This window comes from Xyrauchen texanus, chromosome 26 (genome assembly GCF_025860055.1).
Source record: "Xyrauchen texanus isolate HMW12.3.18 chromosome 26, RBS_HiC_50CHRs, whole genome shotgun sequence".
Lineage (NCBI taxonomy): Eukaryota > Metazoa > Chordata > Actinopteri > Cypriniformes > Catostomidae > Xyrauchen > Xyrauchen texanus.
Genome location: NC_068301.1, coordinates 8,791,762 through 8,807,973, shown reverse-complemented (window position 1 = coordinate 8,807,973; position 16,212 = coordinate 8,791,762). Strand labels below are relative to the sequence as shown.

General features: G+C 37.9%; 1 protein-coding gene across 1 annotated transcript in view; it reads right to left on the bottom strand.

Moving 5' to 3' along the window:
* LOC127619653 (histone-lysine N-methyltransferase ASH1L-like) overlaps window positions 1-16,212 on the bottom strand; it is a 65,780-nt gene that overhangs the window by 16,321 nt on the left and 33,247 nt on the right. Inside the window, exons 14-21 of the mRNA XM_052092611.1 lie at window positions 11,471-11,632; window positions 11,307-11,377; window positions 9,806-9,978; window positions 9,519-9,671; window positions 8,561-8,615; window positions 8,212-8,344; window positions 5,055-5,321; window positions 4,884-4,970 (exon numbers count right to left, since the gene is read on the bottom strand). Coding sequence (XP_051948571.1) covers window positions 4,884-4,970; window positions 5,055-5,321; window positions 8,212-8,344; window positions 8,561-8,615; window positions 9,519-9,671; window positions 9,806-9,978; window positions 11,307-11,377; window positions 11,471-11,632 — 1,101 coding nt within the window. The remainder of the gene's footprint in view (window positions 1-4,883; window positions 4,971-5,054; window positions 5,322-8,211; window positions 8,345-8,560; window positions 8,616-9,518; window positions 9,672-9,805; window positions 9,979-11,306; window positions 11,378-11,470; window positions 11,633-16,212) is intronic.

Sequence of the window (16,212 nt, the reverse complement as noted above, 5' to 3'; positions counted from 1 at the left end):
TTTTACGAGCATGGAGAGCGGGCAAGTAGGGTACTCTCTCACCAGCTGCGTCAATATTCTGCTGCCAATTTTATTACAAAAATACAAACTGCGGATGGAGAAGTTAAGCTTGACCCCAAAGACATTAACGAGCAATTCAGATTATTTTATTCATCCTTATATTCTTCAGACAATCCTAGTGACCATGTATTTCTTGACAATGTAACTCTCCCGACTATAGCTGAGGAAGATAAGGCCATCCTTGAGCAGCCGATATTCGAAACTGAGATTAGTCAAGCAATTAGATCAATGAAAAATAGAAAGGCACCAGGCCCAGATGGCTATCCAATTGAGTTTTATAAGGCTTTTGCCCCTAAGTTGATACCTTTACTGTGCCTCGTCTACAATGAATCACTCAAACAAGAGAAGCTGCCTACATCTATGACCCAAGCCACAATATCTGTGCTTCCCAAAAAGGACAAAGACCCCACTAAATGCGAGTCTTATCGCCCGATCTGCCTACTCACATGTGATTATAAAATACTTACAAAGATTCTCTCCTTAAGATTGGAATCTATAGTACCAAAAATTGTGCATCCTGACCAGACAGGCTTTGTAAAGGGCAGACAGTCTTTTCACAATTTACGTCGCCTCATTAACATAATATATTCTAAACATTCGATTCACTCGCCAGAAATAGTGATTTCACTAGACGCGCATAAAGCTTTCGATCGAATTGAGTATGGACACCTTTCGGCTTTGGTCCAGTCTTTGTTTCTTGGATTCAGACGCTGTATGCAGCACCCCAAGCTAGAGTGAGGACTAATAACTTTAATTCGCAATATTTCACTGTTCAGAGAGGGACACGACAGGGTTGCCCGTTGTCTCCTCTTCTTTTTGATCTGGTCATTGAGCCACTTGCTGCAGCATTGCGATGTAATAACAATATACGGGGTATCACGAGGGGCGGCCTGGTTCATAAAGTGTCTTTGTATGCCGATGATTTGCTGATGTTTTTATCAGATCCGGAGACTTCAATCCCAGAATGCCTAGACACCATTTCTCAATTTGGTAGATCTTCTGGGTACAAGATTAACCCCACCAAAAGTGTTTTGTTTCCAATTAATGTTTTGGCTCGGAATCGATCCTTTGACTCATTCCCATTCAGGACTACAGAGGGTCCCATGACATACCTGGGAGTAAGTGTCACAAGTAGATATAAGGACCTATTCCAAAATAACTTTAAATCAGCCTTAGGACAAATCAAGGAGAACCTTAATTGTTGGTCTACTCTGCCTCTGTCCCTGGCTGGACGTATTAATTCAATAAAGATGGTAACGTTACCTAAGATCTTGTACTTATTCCAAACAGTCCCAATCTTCATACCCAAATCATTCTTTAAGGAGCTTGACAGGCACATCAGTACATTCATATGGAACAAAACTATACCTCGCGTACGAAAAACAGTTCTCGAGAGACGCAAGGAGAATGCTGGACTAGCTCTACCAAATTTTCTATACTATTATTGGGCTGCAAACATTCACAAATTAGTAATATGGTATGGAGCTTCTATTGGTGGGAGTAGTCCGAGTTGGTGTCTAATGGAACAGCATTCATGCTCGTCCGTCTCTTTGGCCTCAATGCTGTGTGCTCCACTGCCAGTGGCAGTGGGTGCACATCAGAGCATGTAAGCGTAGCGGAGCGTGAGCGTAGCGGTAATACTTCCTCCTGAGCGGAGAGCGCCTTTCTGAAGATTCCGCTCCGCTCGCTCCGTCCGCTCAGCGCCGCTCGCTCTACCCGGAATGCCCTATTGTGATTTGCTAGTTCGAGAATCGGTGAATTAGCTAAAGCAATAGTGGGTTGGTTATGGAGTTCAAATATTGTTTTAAGGAAGTTGCGAGCCTTATGCATAAATGCACAGTAAAAATCACAGTTAAGAACGAGCAGGGAGGAGAAATTGAAAGGGAGTGTGGAGAGACTGTGAGAGTTAGCAAAGATTCATATTGGAATATAAAGCGTCACATTGCCAGAAAGCAGGAGGATGTGCTACGTAAACATGGTAGTCCAGCAAAAGGTGAGCTATAGCCTATACCATTCGAAAATAAATTAATAGATAAATGGGTAAGGTAGGCTGTTGTACTGAGCCCCTCTCATGACATGCAGACAAAAATATATTGTAATATACAAATTAACATTTCGTTCCCAACTTCCCATGAATTAAGAATTCGTTCTCTCATTTAGGGTGGCCACGAATTAAATTCGTTTCTACAAATTCTTAAATCGTTCCCTGGTTTAGTAAATCGTGGCCATGTTGAACTAATTCGTAGGCTACTCTCGTTTTATTAAAACAAGGAAACAAATTATTACAACGTGGTCACGATTTACTAAACCATGGATCGAAATATTATATTGTTAATTTTGTACGATTTAAATAAAATTAGGAAATTAATTATTAAAACATGCTGACGTCAGGTTGGAACGAATTGTTTTAATTTGTTATGCAATCATCATATCAGTGCAACTAAAAATAACCTATAGCCAACTCACAATATGAATTAGCCTACATAATTGTAGTTGATGTAGCCTATTTTTAAGTTGATATTAGACAGAAGTTATTGAACCACTTGTTAAATTTAAATAAAAAAAAAAACTGACCCGAATAATTAGGTAGGCCTATAATTTAGATGTAGGCCTAGGCAACAGAAAATGTACTGTACGCTATTATAATGTACATAAATTAGTTTTTACAGAAAAAACTGCTACCAATCAAAGGGAGATAAATAATTTTTTTCCTCTCCTGCGTCCCCAGACTCCCCAGTTCTGAGCTGCGTGTTTTCCGCCACTGGATTACTGTCCCGGCACACCGCATGAGCCTGAAACCTAATACTTTGTCCAAGCTAATGTTTCTAAAAGTAAATTCTAAAGTGATGTAAAGATTGAGACGTTTTTAAATAGACCGCAATTACCCGCAGTTATATTTAAACTTTAGAACGCGCGTTTCTTTTACTAATGCCAGTAAATCATCCAGGTGTGCTTTGATAAGATGTTGTTAAGTGCATTTCACCTGTGTGTGCTTTTATGAGCATGATAGTCCAGATGTGTTTTGTGAAGTTCTACATGCATTTCATCTTGTTTGTGTGTGCATGCGCGTTTTAATATGCCTGTTTTGCAACTGCAGTTATGTTCACGGAAATAAAATAACGAAAATCAAATATACCTTTTCCGTTATTGCATTTAATAGGCAAGTTTACCAAAGGGCTAGACAGGTTTTATAATTAAGTTAATTTAATGCATTTAAATGAATAAAAAGAACAGACTTTTATTCAGAATCACCCCGAAATAACTTCTATTTACAATCCTAGCTACTGTAATTTATACATGTATTCCAGATATTCATTACAAAGTACAAACAGAAAGCAAGTAGCCTACAGAGACATTTTATGTCTGAGCGGATCTGGCGGGATTTGTTTTACCGGTGAGCGTGAGCGATTCATCAGTGGAGCGTTCGCTTGGGACGCGAGCGACTGAGTGGAGCGCACGCGCATAGAGCGGAATATTGAGCTGAGCGTCACACCGCTCCGCTCACATGCTCTGGTGCACATACGGACAATCCTATTGTAAGAGGCAGCTTACGCATATGGACCCAATTTCGCAAGCATTTTGGTCACATACAAGCTTTGGTGTCTATGCCTCTATCCTCAAACTTTCTTTTTAAGCCATCGCTTATAGATACGGCCTTTCTCACCTGGGCTAGAAAAGGCATAAACAGTGTAGGAGATCTTTTTGTAGATGGCACGTTCGTTTCTTTTGATTATTTGGTTAATGAGTTAAGTTTACCAAAAACACATTTTTTTAGGTATCTTCAGGTCCGTGATTTTGTCCGTTCCCAGTTTCGTTCATTCCCCTTAAAACCAAATATCGGCCCTCTTGATCATTGTCTGACGGTCAAGCCCCATCTCTCGGTGGTGTCTCCCAGCTGTATACTGCTATTCAGGACATGAAATGCCCATCTCTTCTGTCTCTTAAGGTACAGTGGGAGGAGGATCTAGATGCAGAATTGACGGACGAAATTTGGCAAAGAGCTATACATAAAATATACACATCGTCTATCTGTGTTAGGCACAGGTTGATACAATTCAAAGTATTTAATCGCCTGCACCTCTCTAGGACCAAATTGGCCAAAATATATCCTGATGTGGATCCCAACTGTACACGTTGTCACCAAGCCCCTGCTTCTCTGGCTCACATGTTCTGGTCATGCCCAGGCATAGGCACATTCTGGTCGGAGATATTTAATACATTCACCTACATTTGTAAAAAGAATATCGATCCGGATCCTATCATTGCAATATTTGGGGTGGTACATAGTAAAGTTGGGGTTTCAAGAGGCCAATCTCAATTAATAGCATTCTCTACACTGTTAGCCCGCCGACTAATTCATACAAATTGGAAATCTTCCTCACCCCCAAAACACTCACGTTGGGTGTGTGAAACTATGTCCTTCCTCCAGCTTGAAAAGTTAAGAGCTACAGTCCAAAACTCAGCAGAAAAGTTTCAGAATGTATGGCAACCTTTCTTGGATTATTATGAAAATGCATTTGATGCTAATTCTTTAGATTAAAAATGTATGTTCTCGTCCCCCCTTCTCTCTTTTCTTCCCCTCCTTTTTTTTTTTTGTGTTCTGTGTGCATTCTCAGTATTTGTACGAACCTTGGATGCCAATCTGCGATGAAAGGGGGTATGTGAAATAATGTATACAAAGTATGAGGTTTGTGGATGGGGATGCCTTGTATGACATAAAGAGAATGTATGTTGGTTTGCTTGTGTTATGTACATTTAAAATAATAAAAACACTTTGAAATAAAAAATAAAATACAGTAGATATAGATCGAAAGGTCACATACCTTGTCCACTGGGTGAGGGTCACACTGCTCACACAGATAATGCTCCACCTCTGCTTCTAAACGCATGCAGTCACAGTGTTGCCACACCTGACAGATAGACACAGAGAGAGAGGATGAGTTATTGAAATGTATTTGTCCCAAGAACTACATTAAACAAAGTAGGCGACTCACCATGCATTTCTCGCACTGAATCATGAGCCCCTCATCCTTATACATGCCACAGATGCAGCGGATAACATCATCATCTTTATCGTGGTTGCCTCCTCCTTCATGGTTGTTGGCGTGGTCTCTCTCCAGTGAATCAGAGCTGTCCGCTTCGCTGGCTGTCTCGCCCACAATCTCATCAATTTGGACAGCTGCCTCATGACGTGCACCGTAGTACGCCTTTCGCAATCGGCAAACGTCACGACCTGTAGCCGACTTGCGCCCATAATATTTCTGTTGAGAATAAGGTGGAATTAACAGAATGACCAAATAAAAGTAAGGCTAGGGCTGTCACGATTATGAAATTTGGCTGAAGTTTAATTGTCAAACAAACAATTGTGATTATAATTTGCTCTGACTGCAAATGTGACGAGTTTGCGTCTTCTTCTTGAAAAAAGATGCAATGATATTAGAATGGCGATCAGCTCATCCTCATGTTGCACTGAGGTCAGAAAGCACCCACCACAAAAACTTCAGAAATTAGTCACTATGCCTGATTTTGAGGCAATTGATGACAAAACCCTGGAAGAAATTGTACAGCATCTTAAAACATCAACTGATGTCTTGACACAATCCCCACATCATTTTTAAAAATGTGTTTACCGGTAACTGTTTGAAAAAAGATCTGTTAGAAATAGTAAATGTATCACTCCTTTCAGGCAGGTTTCCGAAGACCCTGAAAACTGCAGTTGTCAAGCCCCTTCTTAAAAAGAGCAATCTAGATAACTCAACATTGAACAACTACAGGCCCATTTCAAATCTTCCTTTCATATGCAAAATCAATGAAAAGTTTGTTTTCAATCAACTGAACAAATTCTTAATCTCAAATGGCTACTTGGACAATTTCCAGTCTGGTTTCTGACTGCATCATGTCAAAAATCCTTAATGATATTCGGCTAAATACTGATTCAGGCAAAATATCAGTGCTGGTATTATAAGATCTCAGTGCTGCTTTTGACACTGTTGACCACAACATTCTCCAAGACAGATTGGAAAACTGGGTATGGCTCTCTGGGACGGCTCTCAGATGGTTCAGATCTTATCTAGAATGGAGGGATTTCTATGTGAACATAGGCAACTATGAATCTGAGTGGACATCCATGACGTGTAGAGTCCCACAAGGCTCAATACTTGCACCGCTCCCATTCAACATGTATATGCTCCCACTTGGCCAAATTGCTATGCAGATGGCTATGCAGACCATACCCAGATCTATCTAGCCCTATCGTCAAATGATTACAGCCCCATAGACTCTCTGTGCCAGAGCATTGATGAAATTACCAGTTGGATATGCCAAAACTTCCTTCAGTTAAACAACGATAAGACAGAGGTAATTGTATTTGGCAACAAACAAACTAAAATTCCCAAGGTGAATACATACCTTTACTTCAAGGGTCTAAAGACAAAACAATCAAGTAAGGAATCTTGGTGTCATTTTGGAGTCAGACCTTACTTTCAGTTGTCACATCAAAGCAATAAATAAATCAGCCTACTATCCTCTCAAAAATATAGCTAAAATTAGATGTTCTGTATCCAGTCAAGACTTGGAGATACTTGTTCAAGCACTCATAATGCAATGGACTCCTCACCAACCTTCCCAAAAAGACCATTAGACACTTGCAGCTCATTCAGAATGCCGCTGCCAGGATTCTCGCCTCAGGTCTTTACACGGGCTTCCAGTTACATTTAGAATGGATTTGAATGTACTATTAATCATTTACAAATCACTCATAGGCCTAGGACCTAAATACATTTCAGATTTCCTTGTTGAATTATATAAACCTAACAGACCTCTCAGATCATTAGGATCAAGTCAGTTAGACATGGAGGGTTCACTCAAAACAAAGTGAGACAGCGTTTAGCTATTATGGCACCTGCAGCTGTAACCAGCTTCCAGAAGAGGTCAGATGTGCTCCAACATTAGCCACATCGAAATCCATCTGTTGTTTATTTTACTGACTGAGTACTGTGCTGCACTTACTGATTGCACTGCATCATTTTTTTCTCTGTATTATATTTTTATTTTTATTAATTTTAACTTTTTTTAAATTCAGTTTATTACTTTTTTGAATCTCATTTCTTGTTCTTAATTGGTTTTACATTTAATTTTATCTTGTATTTTCTTTATCATTTATATGTAAAGCACTTTGAATTGCCATTGTGTATGAAAGGTGCTATATAAATAAACTTAACACTGTATTTTGGCTTAGCTATACGCAACTCATAATTCATTTTCTTTTTAAAACTGAATGATCTCAGTTCAGCAGAATCTGAGCTGTCAGTAAAGGGTTAAACTATCCTATATATAGTATCCTAGCTTTCCTATGAAGCCAAGTGCATTCAATCCAAACTTCCTATCAAAAGTTCAGTTTCATGCTGCAGATGATGCAAAAAAAAAAAATGTAAAACATATTTTAAATATAAAAATATTTGCAACATTTTCAAAGATTTCCTTTGAGATTTTTATTTTTTTGGTCCCTACGTTTACGTTTACACTGCAATTCTTTATTACTCTTTATTCAAAATTTGTCATTTTAAGGCTTTCCAATTAAAGCCACCATTTCTCATGAAGGAAGACCTTTTAGATTCTGTGTGCATTTAACAATTTTTTTATTCATTATATCATCTACTTAATAATAGAGTAATTGGCAACTCCACCTCTTAGTCACTGCATGTCATGAACCCACAATAACAAAGAAAATTTGCCATTACGCGATTGCTTAATTAAAGTGAAAACGGAGCACTTTGCATTTACCATCAAAATCCTTGCTTATATTTTCATGGGAGTTTATTGCAAACCTCTGAAGAGGACGCATGCATCTCAGTTATTCATCTTCATGCGCTCTTCAGGAGCTGCTCTGGGTGCGGTCCGCAGATCTTAGTGAGACGGTCGGAGTTCAGCTGAATGAAACACACAACCCCCCTTTGCATATATATATATATATATATATATTCGCGTACTATTCCTTTATTTGGACAATAAAATGTGACTGGAATTGAAGTACACAATACTCAATTATTGTGCACAACAAATTTCAATCAAATCACTGCAATCAGACAGTTAATAATCGCTTCAGGCCTCATAACATAATAGCAAAAGAACTCCCTGAGAAGTGTGACTGACCTCAGCATTGTGAAACACTTTGAGCATATCTGCATCAAAGGCCTCGACGATTTTGTAGTGTCCAGTGAGGATCTGCTTCTCTATTGTACTAAGGTCTAGTGGATCCGTGACCTTCTCATAGTACTGCATGTTCCTTAAGACAAATAAAGCACTTTACTTCAAAAATATTCAAGCTTTACTGTGAAGGATGAACATGTATCTCTGTAACACACTGTGATTATAAATGCAGCAGTCCGTAAGTACTATACCATAGTATTTGAATGCCATTAGAACTATACCTGCGGGTCTCTGAAATGTTTAATAACATCAAGGACTCTGCAGATGTGACTGTACCAAATATTGTACTCACCTCTTCCTAGAAGGCAGGTTAAGCAGTGGAGCAGCAAGAGTCTGACCGGATGAATCTTTAAAGAAAAGAAAGCAATTGATGATTTAAAAGAGAACAGGTCATCATGCAGTGTAATTGTGTCTGTGTGTGTGTGTTTAGGTTAGCTATATTTTGGAGACATATTTGTCACCAGAAGTCAGCTAAATATAACAAAATCTCCCTTTAGGGATGCCCTCATTAAAAGATTTTCAAAAAAAGATTTAATTTAATTCTAAAAATGCAAAAAAGTTTTCTTATAGGGGCAGATTTTGGGATAATGTATTGTAATAATAATTAACTTAATATAATTATAGCTTAGTATATATATATGTGTGTGTGTGTGTGTGTACGCAACAGAGTCCCAAGACAACCTGGCAATTAGGTAATAAAACAAAAAACAACAAAGATTAAATTCAGAAATGCCAAAAGATATTAAAATCTCTCTTTTATTATTAAAAATGTCTTTGATGAAACCAAAATCAGAAGGTTTTGTAGATTTGCATACCTCAGTAATTACATTTTGCTTTTAAATTATATAACTAAATAATTTAAAATGAGATCATGAGCATTAGCCAATTACTTCCACAACTGCTCATAGCCAAGTCAGCCAAGCTGTCGTATGACAAACGAGGGGTACAGTGCACGACTCTGTATGTCATTCAATACAATAAAACAGACAGTTCCAGTCCTGCATGCTGACAGCCATGCTAAAATATACAATATAGTAACAGCTATAACATAAAAAAGATTTTGCTTTACGAGAGCATCTAATTTCCAATTTTAAGCCACTGTAAGCATTTTGGCCAATAGCTGAAGAGGAGGTTTTTAAGGAAATTTTGGCTAGGCATAGCCATTATTCAGGTCTGTGTAATTTAATTTGATTTGTTCAAAGTTATGTGCAGTGTGAGCATGCTTGTGCGAACGAACGGTCTATGCTTACCCTTGTAGCTCATGATCATATCACAGATCTCTTTGAAGATGTGTGCCAGGCGTGCAGTGCGAGTAACTTCTGTGTTCTCCTCGGCCGCTGCAAGTCTGCGTGTGCGGACTGAGCGTGACGTCTGTAGAGCTGAAAACTGTGTCAGAAACACATCTGGGGAAAAAACAACATTCAATGCTCATCTCAGTTTACCAATAGTATAAAGAATCGAAGTGGAGAAATTACAAACTTGTGTTCATATTACTGGTCAAAGCGAAACAATGTTTGCATTGCATGCCCACACTCACCTGATTTGATGTTGCCGTCATCGCGGATAACTCCTCCCCAGCGAGTGTAAAGAGAGAGGCTGCTATTCTCCCTCTCTCGCTCTCTCTCTCCCTCTCTCTTCAGAAGTTCCTGTTTCTCCCTCATTTTCTCCCAGTTCCGAAGCAGGAACACTCGATGTTTCAACACAAAGTTTCTGAATTAAGCAAATAATAAGATCATTGGAAAATGTAAGGAGTTTTAATAAGATCTTGACTGGCTGTGTCATTTACATAAAGAAGTCTTAAAGGTACAGTAGCCAAAACAGTCTGTTTAATTCTAAGGGTCAAACAGAGAGTAAAAAATAGTCATGCAAAACTAAATTATGACTGTTTATTTTTTGTGTGCAAAAAACCTTGAATAACATTGTAAGTAGTGTTGTCAAAATATTCGGTACTTCGGTACCAAGTCGGTACTAAAAAAAAAAAACGTCTCGGTACCAAGTACCAGTGGTACCGAGTACCCGGTCAAAGTTCGTGCATGCATGCACGAAACGCGTGAAGTTGAGTCCTCCTCATGAAAGCGCTGAGACATGGCGACCGCCGGCGCTGCTGTGGTGACTGCTCTTGTTGATAAGAAAGGAGGAAAGAGCCATGTGTGGAAATATTTCGGATTTGCGGCTGATGACGAGGGGAACATCATAGATCATCAAAAACCAATTTGCAAACGATGTCATCGAAGTTTTCTCTCAAAAGCAGGAAACACATCAAACTTGATAAAACACCTTAAAGACCGACACCGGATCTAATGAAAGAGTTCAAGCAGGTAAGATTCAAATTAATTTCAAATTTAGAGGTTCTGTTTTGAGTTATATACCATATTTTAATTTGAATGTCGGATTGAAATAAACACAATGTTAGCCGTGTAGTAAATCATTAGCATAACGTTACGTGGTGCAGCTAACGTAAATATAATGAGTGTTAGAATTAAGCTTCTTTATTAACTATTTAATGCTACTATACATTTTATTAGGGTTAAAAAAAAACAGGAGGACATGAAGGTTTTTTTAAATGACACACCAGAGGTTTTTTAAATGACCTTTTAAATTTATAAAAATGTTTAAGTTTATAAATATAACACTGAGTGTTTATTCAGTCATGGCTTATTGTTGTGTTTTTTAGGTGTGTAATTTATTTTCATTTATTAGTTGTGGAAAAACTTGAAACACAATTTTAAATAAGTATAAAGAATGGCATTGTTTACCTTTATTAATAAAAATAGTGTGTTGTTCAATTAGCATGTTTTTGTGTTTTGCTTTGGTACCGAGAACCATGGATTTTTTCTTGTAAATTTAGTCTAAATTAAACTTTGGTTTGGTACCGAAATTGGTACCGAGAACTGTGGATTTTCACTGGTATCGGTACTGAATACTGAAATTTTGGTACCGTGACAACACTAATTGTAAGTGTAACTTTTAGGAACAACTTAACTAGAAAAGGGTAAAAATCAGTCACCCGAAGATAAAGAGTGTATGATGCATTCTACCTCTCTCTGTTAGACATGGGTTTCATTAAAAGGTGCTGGTAAAACTTGCTGCTGTCACTGGACTCTTCCTCCTTAGAAGGTCAAACAAGAAAAAATGTATTACATCCAAATAATATTTTTTCAAATAACAGCCATTGAATACTATTGCACAAACTCTCTCATACCCTTTTTTTAAGTGAGTGTTTTGACTTGCGTTTCTCCTTCAGTCTCCCCAGCCTCCGGGCTCCACCCCCTGATCCGCTCCCTTTCCCAGGCAGCCCATTGATTCGCTGGCTCTTGCCACCAATGATCCCCCGGCAAGCCTCCGAGCCACACTTGCAGACTTGCTGCATAGAAACAAGGATGGAGAATCACTATTATTCTGCAGAAAAAAAATATTTTATGACCAATGTCAAACACCAGTGAGGTACAATGTCACTGTTTGCATTTTTTGCCTTCATTCTTTTATTCGTTTTGTATCAAGGCAGAAGGATAAAGGCTCGCGATCTTGTCACTTCTCATTTGTACAGGTGTTTTCCACTCGCACAAGAAGCAGTGTGAAACGTGCCAGTGGAAGTGCAATAATGCCACCCATTGCTTCTGCTCAGATACTGCATCAATGAGGAGATTACTGGAAATATTGTATTAGTTTTCATATAAGTGTTTGCACCTAAATAAAACACTTATTTTTTTATTTAAATTATTAATTAAATTTAAAAGTATAAATATTGTAATTAGCAATTTTTTATATTAATGTCAAATATTATCAAGGCTAAACAATGTAATTATAAATACTGATGGCATCTTGCCACCTGTCTCCGCATTTGATGAGTTCCGCATTTGTTTTTAATGACTAAAGAAACATCCTGATGTTGAAATGGCCATAGAATAAATAACATCACATCAATAATTATAATGGGAGGGCTTCAAAAGAACATTCAAAATCTACCATTTTTATACACTGCACAGTCGTCTATTTTCCAAACATAAGCTATACATGTTTTCGTGGTCTATTTTCACCTGCTACACCGACTCATACACTCACAGCTTTCCATGAGGCTGTTTTCCTATTTATGTCTCTATAAATGCTCAAAGAAACTTTATTTGTCAGGAGGAAAATCAGCAACAGCGAGTATATTCATCTCCATGTTGTATTTAACTACATAAAAGCTACGTGTTGTTTGACTGGTTGTGAATAAATTCAGCTCTGATTGGTTAATGACAAGCGGCAGCCACGGAAAGATAAAATATTTTTATCTTGCGCAGTGTGCGCCGCAAGTCGTCGTGCACAACAAAGCGGCAGGATTCTCACGAACGAGCTGGGAAAGTGGCGCCACTTCGAATGCCTCCGTTTTGGCACCTGCCGCCTCACATTTAAAATGAAAAAAAAAAAAAAAAGCACGGTGACCACTTCCCATGTAAAACCACCTTAATTGTTACTTTGGTAATAAAGTGTTCACTTAGTAAATACACTGAAACCCAGATTGTTGAATTGTGAATTTTTTTTTTTTTTTATAAATGTCTTCAGTCCTGTTGTGGCTGACTCATCAGTACACTTTATCTTAAAGGGAAAAAAAGTTCATTTTCATAATCTTTTATCAAAATGTTATAATTTTCTTCACCTTTAAAATGTGGGCATTGGAAAATAATACTAACTAATAATAAGGGGTAGATCACCCAAAAACTTAAATTCTCTCATCATTTACTTACCTTCATATCATCGCAGATATGTATGACTTTCGTTATACTGTCGAACACACAAAAGATTTTTAGAAGAGTATTTCAGCTCTGTTGGTCCATACAATGCAAGTGAATGGTGGCCAGAACTTTGAATCATCAAAAATCACAAAGGCAGCATAAAAGTAAGCCATATGACTCCAGTGGTTAAATCCATGTCTTCAGAAGAGATTTGACAGGTGTAGGTAAGAAACATCAATATTGAAGTCTTTTTATTTTTCTCTAAAAATCTCCACCTTTGACCAGTCCCGACGAGTATGTGGCGATGTGAACGAAGAATGTTAATTGCCAAAAAAACAAAAGAAGAATGCAGAAGTGAAAGTGGAGAGTTGTGGTAACTTTTAATGGACAAATATTAATCTGTTTCTCTCCCACACCTATCATATCACTCCGTAATATATTAATTTAACCACTGGAGTCATATGGATTCTTTTTTGCTAACTTTGTATATTCAAAGTTCTGGTCACCATTCACTTGCATTGTATGGACCTACTGAGCTGAGATATTTTAGTTTGTGTTCAGCAGAAGAACGAAAGTCATGCACATATGAGATGGCATGAGGGTGAGTAAATGATTCGAGAATTAAAATTTTTTCATGAACGACCCCTTTAAAGGACACATATTATTGAATTTAAACAAGCGTTTCGAGCTCCATCTAAGAAGATCTCTGATGAAATGTTCTTAACAAAACAATACTTCAACAAGCCTCATTTATCTTCTGCCAAAATTAAGTTGCAATGATGGATTGTATAAGGGCTAGTGTTCAGCACCACTGATTTGGACAAATGATGTACTCAACACGTACAATTGAATTCAGAAGTTTACATACACCTTAGCCAAATTCTTCACCTTAGCTAAACTCAGTTTTTCACAATTCCTGACATTTAATCCTTTAAAACATTCCCTGTCTTAGGTCAGCTAGAATCTCTACTTATTTTAAGAATGTGAAATATCAGAATAATAGTAGAGTGAATTATTTATTTCAGCTTTTATTTCTTTCATCACATTCCCAGTGGGTCAGAAGTTTACATATACTTTGTTAGTATTTGGTATCATTGCCTTTAAATTGTTTAACTTGGGTTAAATATTTTGGGTAGCCTTCTACAAGCTTCTCACAATAAGTTGCTGGAATTGTGGCTCATTCCTCCAGACAGAACTGGTGTAACTGAGTCACGTTTGTAGGCCTCCTTGCTCGCACATGCTTTTCCTGTTATGCCCACACATTTTGGATTAAGCCACAACTTTAGAGGTATGCTTGGGGTCATTGTCCATTTGGAAGACCCATTTGCAACCAAGCTTTTACTTGATGTCTTGAGATGTTGCTTCAATACATCCACATCATTTCCCTTCCTCATGAGGCCATCTATTTTGTCAAGTGCGCCAGTCCCTCCTGCAGCAAAGCACCCCCCACAACATGATGCTGCCACCCGCATGCTTCACGGTTGGGATGGTGTTCTTCGGCTTGCAAGCCTCACCCTTTTCTCTCCAAACATAATGATGGTCATTACGGTCAAACAGTTCAAATTTTGTTTCATTAAACCAGAGGACATTTCTCCAAAAAGTATCATCTTTGTCCCCATGTGCACTTGCAAACTGTAGTCTGGCTTTTTATGGTGGTTTTGGAGCAGAGGCTTCTTCCTTTCTGAACAACCTTTCAGGTTATGTCGATATAGGACTCATTTTACTGTGGATATAGATACGTGTCTACCAGTTTCCTCCAGCATCTTCAAAGGTCCTTTGCTGCTGTTCTGGGATTGATTTGCACTTTTCGCACCAAACTACATTCATCCTAAGAGACATAATGCATCCCCTTCCTGAGCAGTATTATGGCTGTGTGGTCCCATGGTGTTTATACATGTATACTATTGTTTGTACAGATGAACGTGGGACCTTCAGGCATTTGTAAATTGCTCCCAAGGATGAAGAGATCTTGGCTAATTTCTTTAGATTTTCGCATGATGTCAAGCAAAGAGGCATTGAGTTTGAAGGTAAGCCTTAAAATATATCCACAGGTACAACTCCAATTCAGTACACCTCCTATCAGAAGCTAATTAGCTAATTGTCTAATGGATTGACATCATTTTAAGGAATTTTCCAAGCTATTTAAAGGTACAGTTAACTTTGTGTATAGCAAGCAACAGTGCAAAACACAAAGATAGAGATCGTTTATGTTATTATGAGAAGTGTACCTAGTCTGTCTATAAACAATTGTAGTCCTAAATGACTTGCCAAAACTATAGTTTGCTAATATTAATCTGTGGAATGGTTAAAAAATTAGTTTTAATGACTTCAACCTAAGTGTATGTAAAATTCTGACTTCAACTGTACAAGCATCTGCTACAAAACAAAAGTTAAGGTTAATTCATCAATCTGCTGCATTTGAGAGCAAAATTAAGAGGCTAGATCAATGAAGAACTTTGTGCTTTTGTAAACAATTGTGTGCTCTAGTAGTAATTAAACATAAACACATTGGTTGTATAGATATGAATGGTGATGATACTCCAAAAATGTCACACCCACAAAGCATAAACGATACGGAGTTTAACGCAGTTCACAAATGGTCAAAACACAAAATCGACTAGAGCATACATTTTAGCTAGGGCTCGACAATAAGCACTGCCATGTGTTTGTCCCCAGGACAAGTAAATTGGTCATTCGCTTGTCCGAGTATAAAAGTTACTTGACGGAGAGAAAAAAAGACATTTAAGTTACATGCTCAAGTAACACGTCAAAGTTTATTATTGTATATTTTTCTAAAATTATGACCGATGCCCAACCTATTAGTGTACCTATGCAATCAACAACATTTTCTGTGACAGAAATGTAAACTGCACTGTGTAGGGGAGGAGGCTATTGTCATATGATAATTATTTTATGTTACATATGGTAGTCAAATATAGACAAACCTCCATCGCCACCATTAACAGCAAGGATGGAATCAATGGAATGAGTTTTACTTGTTCATCATGTTATTGCAGCAAGATCTACCATGAATTATAAAGGCCATACATTACCGACAACTGAAATGTTGGTATTGTGATAGTGAAATTGGATGATTCTCAAATCCAGCTTCAAAATCAAAACCACACCAAAGCAAGCAACAGTGCAAAACAAAACGTTAGAGATAGTTTATGTTATTATGAGAAGTGTACCTAGACTGTGGCGGGTAATTAATGGGAAACACTGAACA